Here is a 12,276-nt window from a genome sequence, read left to right on the forward strand (position 1 = left end):
TGGTTTTTACACTCAAAATATTGATCATTTTTATGAACAAGAAACATAATCACCATCTTTCACAGCTCTGGCTTTTTTAATCCAGTCTGTCAGATGTCGAACAAAGTCGAAGAAGAAATCTCCTTCTGGCACACTGATCACCTGAAACGTTTTAAGCCAGAACTGATAAGACATCCTACATTAATAATACACTCGTACGGATGAATAACTGCTATTAAATACAGGGCATGTGTTTTGAGAGGAAAAAGCTGTGATGTAGAAATCAGTTCAAAAATTTAGTAAAACTAAAAAAAGAGTTCTTTAGTGTGTCATAACCTCCCACAGTTTCATCTGAACAGACATTCGACACCTTTGTAACCTCACCTTGTCAGAAATTTTGACAAACAAGCTGAAGCCCTCAGAGGATTGGAGCATCATTCTGCCAGAGATGTTCAGACAGAAATCTTTGGCTTTTGTGCTTGATTCAACCTCAAAGACCTTTGAAAAAAGGATAGTAGAAAATAAAAGACACTGTTTCAGTCAATGGGTTATGGGGGGAATTCATTTTGAAGGCCAAAAGCCTGAGACCACTTGTGCAAATGCTTCTATTGCACATCCATCCATCCATCCTCGGTGATTCATATATACGTAGCTAAACTGTGTATTTGGTGTTTGTTATATTGCATTGTGAATTACATTCCATGTCTACCATGTCTGTTTATATTTTCTTATATAAAACAGTGCAGGCCATAATATTTCAACTATATTTAATCCAAAAAAGATGCAAGTCTCTGAGTCTATTCACACTTCAACTATCTTATGCCGTTATCTCCAGCAGCACCACATAACACTGAGCATGGAGGATTCAAATGAGGTCAGAGCACAACAGGGCGTCTCTCCGTTTCCTCATGCATAAATAAACAGCCGGGCATGAGAGAGAAAGAGAATATTACCACCACAGGAGATTGGAAACAACGTACGGTACAGGTAACAGACACACCTAGAGTTAACATAAAAACTCACCTCATCAGTGTCATCAGGGAAGTACACTTTGTGAAAGATCTGGGTAGTTTTGTGCTGAATGGCCTCCACTTCTACAAGGTGAGGAGGATACTTTCTGGATCCATTTCTGTCCATGAAGAGAAAAATGTTGGAAGGGAATCTATGCAACATTCGAGATGCATGTTTGTATGTGCTGTTAGTTACCGCAAGGCTTTCTGCAGTCTCTGCATGCAGTCTGGCGCGACTGGATGATGTTTCTTGGACTGCAGGAACTTTTGGACATGAGGAAGCAGCATGTTACTGGGAGGGAAAAGCCCAGTGCAGAGCCAGAGCAGCTCCCAGCCCTTTTCCTCACTGTATCTGAACACACAGAACAAGTAATGCTGACAACATAAAGCAGCTTTGGTCATTTACATGCTAACCACTAGGGGACAGACTGGTACAGATTTATCAGCCACATTAACTGTTTTCACAGTAATGGGTTTCATTCACTAACTGTGTGTAACTTGTGAGCAAATATTTTCATGTCAATTTATCAGTACATTTGCAAGTATATTTAAAATAATATTTAAAATAAAATCACACATATGCAAAAGTCACCTTAGAAACACGGGATGTGTTAAACTCAAATTATATTTTTTATAAAAAAATAATATCAACCAGTTATAATTTGAATAATATTAATAATAATAATTTTATAAAATAATATTTATAAAAAAATATATAAATTATAATAAAAATTATGTATATATGTAAATATTTTTTAATTATATACACACACATATATATATATTATAACTATGTTTTAAAGCAACACTATGGAACTTTTCCCCTGCGGTCGCCCTACAGGTTGGAAGCGGAATTGTCCATTACCGCTGTCGTAAATAATTTCGCCGCCCGCAGCCTACTGTCGTACCGACGCTCGCTGTTTATCCAGCACCGGCTTTGGAATGAACGATGTCCACAGACAAGTTAGAGTATGTTGCATGATTTCATGATAGTATGATGTATTGCGACATCAGAAACGAAGAAAAACTAAATAATGACTATTGTAACGCTTGACATAAAGCAAGTCAAATTTGTAGTTTTCTTATGTCTCATTAGAACTACAGAAACGCGACCCGATCTGGCAATCTTACATAGTGTGGTTATAGCAGATAAAGGACCGCAAAGCGGAGTGCCTTTCACCCTGTTACGACTTGATGAACCACTGAAACTATTTTGGAAACATTACTTTAAGGTAAAAAATGTTACATAGTGTTGCTTTAAATCTAAAATGTGTATATTTATAATAATAACAATAATAATAGCTGTTGTATATATATTTAAATGTTATGTTTTCATAATAATAATAATAATAATATGAAAGTATATATTTTATATAATAAAAAAAAAAACTTAATATATTATTAAGTAATATAATATTATTATTTAAAACACATTTTCAAATCACTTTTTAAATCCTAAAATATTTAATATGTACTGCCGGGCCAAAAAAAAAAAAAAGTGTCACTGTTTGGATTTAAATAGGCAAATGCTTCTAAGATCATTATAGCTGTGATTATTGTGTTTCTTGCTTGCAAATTGATGCACCTCTAGGTGGAAATAAATGTTGTAACTCCACACATCCCAAAGACTTTCAATAAATTTAAGGTCTGGAGCTGGTTAAGGAGCTGCCAATTGAAGTGTGAAAAAAGATTCTTCATGCTCCCTCCCAGCCATTCTTTCACAATTTGAGTCTGATGAATTTTGGCTTTGTCATCCTGGAATATGGCCATGATGTGTCTTCCTACATGGTTGTTTAAGAAATGAAAAGCTACACACTCCATCGATTAGGGTTAGAAGAACTGTTGCCAAACATATAACATGCTAGAAACATAATAATCACTGCAATAATGATCCACCTCTTAAATGACTCTTAAGCATTTGCCAACTTAAATCCAAACAGCAGCTTTTTTTTGGCCGGGAAGTGTATAATAATAATAGTTACAATAATAATAATAATAATAATAATAATAGAGTTTCAAAACCTACTTAACGTGATTCTCGGTCAGTTGCTTGATGATCTGACAGAAGATCTCGTCCTTCAGAGGTTCAGCCTTCAAAGCGCCCTCAAAGATCTGATCAGTGAGCTCATTGACCGAACGGCTTCTCTTCGAGGGGTAGTCACCCATGTATTTCATGATAGGTACGACAGAGTCAAGGGTCAAAATGAGGGATCTGCAGTTAGACAATCAAAATGTTATAAAGGTAATACTATTAACTGTAAAGGATATAAATGAAAGCCTGGCAGGCATCCTGGGACAGCTCTTCATGGTTGAGGACTTTTTTCAGCAAAGGCTGTTTGAGCGGTTCTCTGGTGCAACACCACATTTTATCCTTCCCTCTGCCTTTATTGATGATCACACGACTCAGTGTGCTCTTTGAAGGGGGTCTAGAGGATGGACAGGACCCAGAAAGGTAATAAATCCAGAATTAAACAAAAAATTAGTGTGCAAAATGATGAAATACAATCATAGGTGTGGTGAGTCAATACAGCTAATATTTAAAAGATACTGAGCATTTAAAGGATGCTGTGAGTTTAAATAATAAACCTTTTTGTTTGCACTATACTTCCTTTTCCCAACTTTAAAAACAGTACTTTTCTATTCGGACAAAACAAAGGGTGGAAAGGTTCTGAAGAGCGTTCAAGCACCTGAAGTGATCATAGGAGAATTCCTCTAGAGTGTGCGGCTGAACCTTCTTTTCACTTTCCAACAGTTTCTGATCAGACATCTTTATGGAGTCCTTACGCTGGTCTGGTGACATGGTAATCAATGTCTGTAAGAAACAGAAATGAGATGGTCCAGTGGCTATTCAATATCGCAAGTCCTTCTTTAGTTTAAATATGTGGCTTATTGGTTTTCCAAGGTAATTATAATACACCGTCAGAAAAAAGAAAAAAAACTTAAAGGGACAACTTTGTACCTTATCTACTTAGGGTAGTAATATGTACCCAATATACTTATGGCGAAGGTCTTTTTCATTCTTTGCTTAGGTGTAAAAAGAAATTAAAAATATATGAGCAATGGTAGACTGTTAGTGATGATAGCACCCATGCTACTGGGAGTGGTGTTTATATAAATATGTAAATATTTTTTTTTCTGAGAATGTCCAAATAATGTATTGAATGAAAAAACACTGACCACAATATCATATTGTGGCCTGGAGATAGTGGGCAGCACATAGACGCTGTCTGCAGAGAAGTCTCCTCCCCTCTTGGTTCTGTCACTGACCCCATGAGCCCAACCTGAAGTCATGACCTGCTCTCCATTCTGCTCATCCAGAAAAATCAGATCTCCCTTTGAGAATCTCAGGAACGAAGAGTCTTGCCCAGCTGGGAAAACAAACAGAAACAAGATGTTTTTTTGCAGGACCGTCTTATCAAATGCAATGGTTATAAACCCAACTGCTGCCTATATGGTCAATGTGTGCTCACCGGGGTAATGGCTGTCCATCAGGGCCACCACAAACTTTGACCTGGAACGCAGGCCCTCTAAAAAGGTGACAACCAGGTCACGGATGTCTTCGGCATTGTTAGATGTGAAGGTGTACTCATCTCCTTTAATGGTAGCCAGAGTGAAGCTCTGTCCTTGAAGCTTTCCACCTCTGCATCCACAAGTTTGACCAAAAAATTACAATATAGAGAACACTTACACATCAGATGAAGTGGGTTTGGTTCGATAAGCTACTGCACCTGCTGCTGGAGACTGCAGTGATCTCTGGGAAAGAAAGGTCCAGAAGGACCTGCTCCTGCTCATCTACAAAGTAGACTCCAGTCCAGTTCACTGCCACTATAACATCATTCTTTGGGAGACTAGGCCCTGTGAAAAAAACAGAAAGAATGGTTTAGCTTCACCACACTTTATCAGATCAATATGGCCAACTGATTATTTAAAATATGATTTAAAGAATAACGTAATAGAATAATTCCCCCAACAAGAATTTCTTCCATGGAACACAAATGAAGAAATTTGGAATAATACACCAGTCACTTTTTTCCATGCAATTACAAAGAATGGAGACTGGAGCTTTAGAGAGCTCATATAAAATGTCTGTTATATTGATATTGATATTTAAAACTGATGAACAAACAGATAAACATTTGTGGCTAATTTTGTGTTAATTTTTATCATTTTTCCACCTCAAACCCAAAGGACCAGGACCATTACCACCACAGACATTGGAGAACCGCTAAATATACTGATTGCCAACCCAGATAAGTGTTTTTTTTTCAATGGCTAATTGTTAAAATATTATTCCCAAATCTAAAATATGCTATTACAGCCTTGCAAACTACCAAAAGTCATTTTTATTTTTAATACAGACCCTAAAATGCCATATTATTTCCATCATGTTATTAGCATGTTTGTAAAAACTTATTTGTATACTTATAATTTTAATAGATAACAATTATAATTTTAATAGATAACTATTATAATTTTAATAGATAACCAGTAAATTATACAAAACCAAACTATATAACCAACTATATAAACTATAAATAACAATAATTAACAAAAATATATAAATATATCTGCCCTAGTTCTCCTTAAAGTTTTGATAAGTAATGTACATTAAATGTGTAAAATAAACTGAGTCAGATATTTTAATTCAAACCAATGATTCTGGTCTGAATGATTTGTTCGCAATTCTGACAGATCTATTCAACTCACTGACTTGAGTTTTAATTTTGGGTGAACTATTCTCTGTAAGCCTTACCTGAAAATTTGAAGGCCTCATAGAAGCGTGAAAAAAGCAAAGGCCACTTAAATCGAGCGAAATCCACCACTTCTTCCTTCACTCTCTGCGAATCAAACTTCTTCTGCATGTAGATTCCCTGTGGAGATGCAATCGTCAATATCTTGCTCTCAGCGCAACACAATATCGGCGATTACCTCAGAGGCGATTACCTTTGCTCTCGTCACCTGCTTATAAGCAGAAAATGTAACAAACTCATGCATTACTACACAGCTAGGACGATCCATAAAATTGATCCCCAGCATTATTAAACATTCATGTCCATCACTTTAGCCTATGAGAGGCAGAAGGGTAATTAAAACGGCCTTCACCCTTGAGAGAAGAAACGTGATTAATTGTCTCAATCAAATCTCAACCTGCTCAGTCCCATCAACCGCTACGAGCTAGCACACAGACGTCAGTGCTGACCTAACCTACAAATCCATAACAAGACAGTGACTAAGTGAGGTTGAAAGAAATGTCTCAAATATTCAGGGTCCTGTGATTGCACTCTATTACGGCAGACAGCAGTCTATAGGTCGTCCATGCACACACTTCAGATCAGAGAGTTAATGAGATTATATTTTATATATTAGTGCTGGGTGGAAATGAAGGTACTCCTGTAAGATAATGAGACTGCCGACCTTGAGAATGCACCGCGAGGTGAGTCAGACACAGCCTGACACAGTAATGAAGACTTAGGCGCAGATATGTGCTGTGATAGTGGAGTCCTGTTTACTTATAATGAAAAGGTTAATAATAGATGTGTTTAGTTATTATACTTTTCTATGTAATTGTGATACCATTCTCAGGAAGTGGTGACAATTTCAGGAAGTGGTGACAATATAATGTTAGGATTTTTAATTTTTAATTTTGTGTTAAAAAAAAAAATGATTATAAGCATTTTTCCACGTCAAGCACAAAATACTAGGGCTTTAACCACCATAGACATCGGCGAACAACCAAATATTCAGATTATCAACCCAGATTAGTTGTTTTTTCTTTGGCTAATTTAAAAAATATTATTCCTAATTCTAAGTATGCTATTACAACCATGAAAACTACCAAAAGTATTTATTGTTATTAACTCTAACTTCAAAATATCATATTTTTTCAATTATATTCATTATTTCAATCATGCCACAGTATGTTTGATTATACTTATTTGTATACTTATAATGTGAATAGATAACTGATTAAATGCTAGTAGTAGAAACTGCATAATATAATTATTGCTGTCAAAATTAATGAGTTAACGCATGCGGTTACTTTTTTTCCACTTTAACACGTTAAAATATTTAACGCAATTAACGCAGCATCCGTTTTTTCCCATCATACTTTGGCTAGCGTTTCATTATATGATCACGCTCTTATTCAAACAAATGCTTTTAAACCATTCAGAGAATGGAAAGAGAACCAAAATGCATGAAAGGACAAAAACATACAAAATTATGCCAAAATGCCAATTTTGTTGAGTATCCTCTCGAGCACAGTCTTAAATGAGTTAAATTAAGTTTTAAATGAATGTAACGAGTTGTGAGAAAATGGGATGCATGTCAGATCTGTGTGATGTGCGTCAGGTCTTAAAGTGACAGATCTACCTAAAAATCTCAAAGCACTCTTTACAAGGTTACATGGGTCAAAAACAAATTATTATTGCATTTTGACAGGGCAAGACTGGGCCAATTTCAAAATTAGCCTTGATATATTGAAGGGCAAAGGTAAATGATACATTTTTAATGGGATTATGTGAAGATTGTTTTCAGTTCACTTAAATTAAAAGTTGCTGTATTTTTTAAAGTCTAATAAATGTTAAAATTCATAGCTTTCAATTATACTGTAATCCTGAGTGCCTATAATTAACGGTTAATATTGACTATGAAATCATTATCATCAGACGCCATTAAACAAATATTTAAAAAATAGGCTACTGTCTTTATGTTGTTTCTACATTAATTTGGAGTTTAAATATGAAATTATTACAATATAAAAATATATAAAAACTTAGGTGTTAGCCAGGTGTGAATAATTGCGATTAATTACAGAAAAATGTGTGATTAATTCGTTATTTTTTTTATCGATTGACAGCACTAAATATAATATAATGTACAAAACAATTACAATTAACCCAACAAAAAAATGTATGTGTTGAAACTATATACAGTGAGGAAAATAAGTATTTGAACACCCTGCTATTTTGCAAGTTCTCCCACTTAGAAATCATGGAGGGGTCTGAAATTGTCATCGTAGGTGCATGTCCACTGTGAGAGACATAATCTAAAAAATTAAAATCCAGAAATCACAATGTATGATTTTTTAACTATTTATTTGTATGATACAGCTGCAAATAAGTATTTGAACACCTGAGAAAATCAATGTTAATATTTGGTACAGTAGCCTTTGTTTGCAATTACAGAGGTCAAACGTTTCCTGTAGTTTTTCACCAGGTTTGCACACACTGCAGGAGGGATTTTGGCCCACTCCTCCACACAGATCTTCTCTAGATCAGTCAGGTTTCTGGGCTGTCGCTGAGAAACACGGAGTTTGAGCTCCCTCCAAAGATTCTCTATTGGGTTTAGGTCTGGAGACTGGCTAGGCCACGCCAGAACCTTGATATGCTTCTTACAGAGCCACTCCTTGGTTATCCTGGCTGTGTGCTTCGGGTCAATGTCATGTTGGAAGACCCAGCCTCGACCCATCTTCAATGCTCTAACTGAGGGAAGGAGGTTGTTCCCCAAAATCTCGCAATACATGGCCCCGGTCATCCTCTCCTTAATACAGTGCAGTCGCCCTGTCCCATGTGCAGAAAAACACCCCCAAAGCATGATGCCACCACCCCCATGCTTCACAGTAGGGATGGTACTCATCATTCTTCTTCCTCCAAACACGTTTAGTGGAATTATGACCAAAAGGTTCTATTTTGGTCTCATCTGACCACATGACTTTCTCCCATGACTCCTCTGGATCATCCAAATGGTCATTGGCAAACTTAAGACGGGCCTTGACATGTGCTGGTTTAAGCAGGGGAACCTTCCGTGCCATGCATGATTTCAAACCATGACATCTTAGTGTATTACCAACAGTAACCTTGGAAACGGTGGTCCCAGCTCTTTTCAGGTCATTGACCAGCTCCTCCCGTGTAGTTCTGGGCTGATTTCTCACCTTTCTTAGGATCATTGAGACCCCACGAGGTGAGATCTTGCATGGAGCCCCAGTCCGAGGGAGATTGACAGTCATGTTTAGCTTCTTCCATTTTCTAATGATTGCTCCAACAGTGGACCTTTTTTCACCAAGCTGCTTGGCAATTTCCCCGTAGCCCTTTCCAGCCTTGTGGAGGTGTACAATTTTGTCTCTAGTGTCTTTGGACAGCTCTTTGGTCTTGGCCATGTTAGTAGTTGGATTCTTACTGATTGTATGGGCTGGACAGGTGTCTTTATGCAGCTAATGACCTCAAACAGGTGCATCTAATTTAGGATAATAAATGGAGTGGAGGTGGACATTTTAAAGGCAGACTAACAGGTCTTTGAGGGTCAGAATTCTAGCTGATAGACAGGTGTTCAAATATTTATTTGCAGCTGTATCATACAAATAAATAGTTAAAAAATCATACATTGTGATTTCTGGATTTTTTTTTAGATTATGTCTCTCACAGTGGACATGCACCTACGATGACAATTTCAGACCCCTCCATGATTTCCAAGTGGGAGAACTTGCAAAATAGCAGGGTGTTCAAATACTTATTTTCCTCACTGTATGTATACCTTTATGAGAGTTGCTATGATCATTTGAGACCATTTCTCCACTGTCTTGGAGGGAGTAATTTCACGGTCCGGGATGTAGGATGGAATAAGACTCATAAGACGGTCTGGTAGAACCTCTGACCCATAGTCCACATAGTACTGCTGAGAGGCTAGCTCGGCCAGGTCCTCGTCCTAAGATGACAGTGCACATGCATACGCTTGGTTAATGCAAGTAATTTAACTTACATTGGGCAATGTGAAATATGCACACAACAGCTCTGACCCTATCACAGCGGTACTCTCCGAATTTGACCCCGCGCACGATTTGCTGGTATATGAGGTTAGTGGCCACGCTGTCCTCGGCAGGGTTGTGCCAGGGCGTGAAGATTTCCTTCCTGAAGAATAGCCTCCAGGGGGCATTGCGCTCCTGAGCACCCTGCTCTTTAGCATACTGCTCACACTGTGACACGGCATCCATCACATGATCCTTCCCACTGCCCAGGGATGAAACCTGAGGAGGATGACCAAATAAATAAGAATATGAGGCCACATTCGGCAAGTTTGGGGTCAGTATGTTTTTTTCATGGTTTTTGAATGCACCCTTCTTAATCAGGAAGGATGATTTAAAGGAACACTCCACCGTTTTTTGAAATAGGGCTTATTCACCTTCTTTCCCACATTTAGATAGGTGGGCAAATGCATGTTTGTCTCAGTGCATGCGTTGTTTTAGTTTGACAGGGTCGACGCTAGCTTAGCTTAGCTTAATGAATGGAATCCTTTGTTGCCAGCTAGCATGTCCTGAGTAAAAGTGATAAAAAAAATAAAAAAACCCCACCTAATTACTTCTTGTGGTCTGCGTATTCACAACAAGTACAAATAGCGATGCAGATTAACACTAGGCGATTTCCTAGGCAGATATTGACTTGGGACTATATTAGGGGGAAGTACAGGCGAAGCACTGCTACTTGGGCGCAGAGATATCACGCAACACATGAAATGTGAATATGTGGTATAATATGTGAATGTGAATACAGGTATAATATATCTATTATAGATCTATACATGCGTCATGTTTAAAATAATCACTTACTCTGTGGACAGCTGTCCATTTGGTCCATTCGGCGTGGGGCTTTTTTTTCCAGTTTATCACACCGGAAAAAAAATTGAGTAAAAGTTACTGCAGGATGGATCAACGTTGTGAAATCCTCGGTAGCTGTGACACAACTGCGGGCACGCTCATCTTGATCTGACGCGCTGAGTCTGGTCATCGATGGCAGTAACTTGTCCCACTCGCCACAGCACAGACACTCTATTTCAGTCGGCATAGACTGGCATATTCCCCCACATTCACACCACCAGTTCGTGTTGGCTCTCATCCTCACGTCCTCAGACTGTTGAGCGATCGCAACCTCCTCCTCCTGTCGTTCTATTTCCTCTTCTGAAAACTCTGGTTCATAGAGGTATGGTTCTGGATCTTGACTGTCTGAGAACCCTCTTTGTCTCTCACAAAATTAGCCATGTTCATCGCCATTCATGTACTGTAGGAAAAATAGCCAGCTACTATTCACGCTGGTATGTTGACGGAAGTCGTGGGATTTCATGTGTTGCGTGATATCTCTGCGCCCAAGTAGCAGTGCTTCGCCTGTGCTTCCCCCTAATATAGTCCCAAGTCAATATCTGCCTAGGAAATCGCCTAGTGTTAATCTGCATCACTATTTGTACTCGTTGTGAATACGCAGGCCACAAGAAGTAATTAGTTTTTTTTTTATTATCACTTTTACTCAGGACATGCTAGCTGGCAACAAAGGATTCCATTCATTAAGCTAAGCTAAGCTAGCGCAGACCCTGTCAAACTAAAACAACGCATGCACTGAGACAAAAATGCATTTACCCACCTATCTAAATGTAGGAAAGAAGGTGAATAAGCCCTATTTCAAAAAACGGTGGAGTGTTCCTTTAAATTAGTGACAGTAAACTCATTTAAAATGTTAATCTAAATGTTTCTTTAGAGCCATATCAGTATAATTAGAATGATTTCTGAAGGATCATGTGACACTGAAGATTGGAGTGTGCATTAATGTACCTTATCAAAAAGAGCAATGTATAAGGAGAAGCCAAAGCGATCCTTCAGGCCGATTTTGTCAGACAGAGCATTGCAGAGCTCTTCAGCTGTGGTGGCGGAGTCAGTCAGCAGGGTCTTAGTGGTGCTGTCCATAAAGGTCACCGGTAACATGATGGGTTTCTTAGATTTAGTGGCCTGGAGGAGGAAAGAGAAAGAAATCCAGTCAAATTACTCATATTTTTTTTCCGATTCATTTTCCCAAAGCGATCTCTAATGGCTTTTGTGGGTCCTAAAATACCTGCAGCTCAAGCCAAGAAGGAGGCTGAGTCCTTGTTTTATTCACAAACGTTCTTCTCAGTCTCTCCTCACAATAAGGTGCATAACCAGGCGGCCCACTGGTAATGAATGTCCGCAGATACTAAAGAAAATACAGATAAAGACATGAAATGGGATGAAGAGTTAGGATTTTTTTTGGTTCAGGATCATTAGGATAATTAAAGGATCTTATTTCCTGCTGACGAATGCAAAAATAAAAATGACGTGTTTTTTTTTTTTACTTTGACAAATTTTTCTGAAGGAGCAAAGCAGCCCACACAGAGGGACAGCAGGATCCAGCCGCGTGCATGGCTGCTTTTGGATGTGTTCTGGCTCAGCTGTTTACAGATCTGACAGTAGATCTCATCTCTGATAGAGGAAACAAACCCAGATGCAATA

General features: G+C 38.1%; 1 protein-coding gene across 2 annotated transcripts in view; it reads right to left on the minus strand.

Annotated features, from left to right (window-relative positions):
- Positions 1 to 12,276, minus strand: part of myo7ab (myosin VIIAb) — a 40,375-nt gene that overhangs the window by 3,397 nt on the left and 24,702 nt on the right. For both annotated transcript variants that reach the window (XM_084137477.1, XM_084137476.1), the window contains 16 exons: positions 12,120 to 12,246; positions 11,861 to 11,980; positions 11,584 to 11,757; positions 9,784 to 10,011; positions 9,522 to 9,692; positions 5,743 to 5,860; positions 4,718 to 4,844; positions 4,460 to 4,629; positions 4,167 to 4,357; positions 3,677 to 3,801; positions 3,258 to 3,415; positions 3,016 to 3,169; positions 1,186 to 1,341; positions 1,003 to 1,108; positions 364 to 477; positions 54 to 141 (listed from right to left, as the gene is read on the minus strand). In XM_084137477.1, coding sequence (XP_083993603.1) covers positions 54 to 141; positions 364 to 477; positions 1,003 to 1,108; positions 1,186 to 1,341; positions 3,016 to 3,169; positions 3,258 to 3,415; positions 3,677 to 3,801; positions 4,167 to 4,357; positions 4,460 to 4,629; positions 4,718 to 4,844; positions 5,743 to 5,860; positions 9,522 to 9,692; positions 9,784 to 10,011; positions 11,584 to 11,757; positions 11,861 to 11,980; positions 12,120 to 12,246 — 2,327 coding nt within the window. The remainder of the gene's footprint in view (positions 1 to 53; positions 142 to 363; positions 478 to 1,002; positions 1,109 to 1,185; positions 1,342 to 3,015; positions 3,170 to 3,257; positions 3,416 to 3,676; positions 3,802 to 4,166; positions 4,358 to 4,459; positions 4,630 to 4,717; positions 4,845 to 5,742; positions 5,861 to 9,521; positions 9,693 to 9,783; positions 10,012 to 11,583; positions 11,758 to 11,860; positions 11,981 to 12,119; positions 12,247 to 12,276) is intronic.

Source organism: Abramis brama, assembly GCF_963993115.1.
Source record: "Abramis brama genome assembly, chromosome: 15".
NCBI classification, from domain to species: domain Eukaryota; kingdom Metazoa; phylum Chordata; class Actinopteri; order Cypriniformes; family Leuciscidae; genus Abramis; species Abramis brama.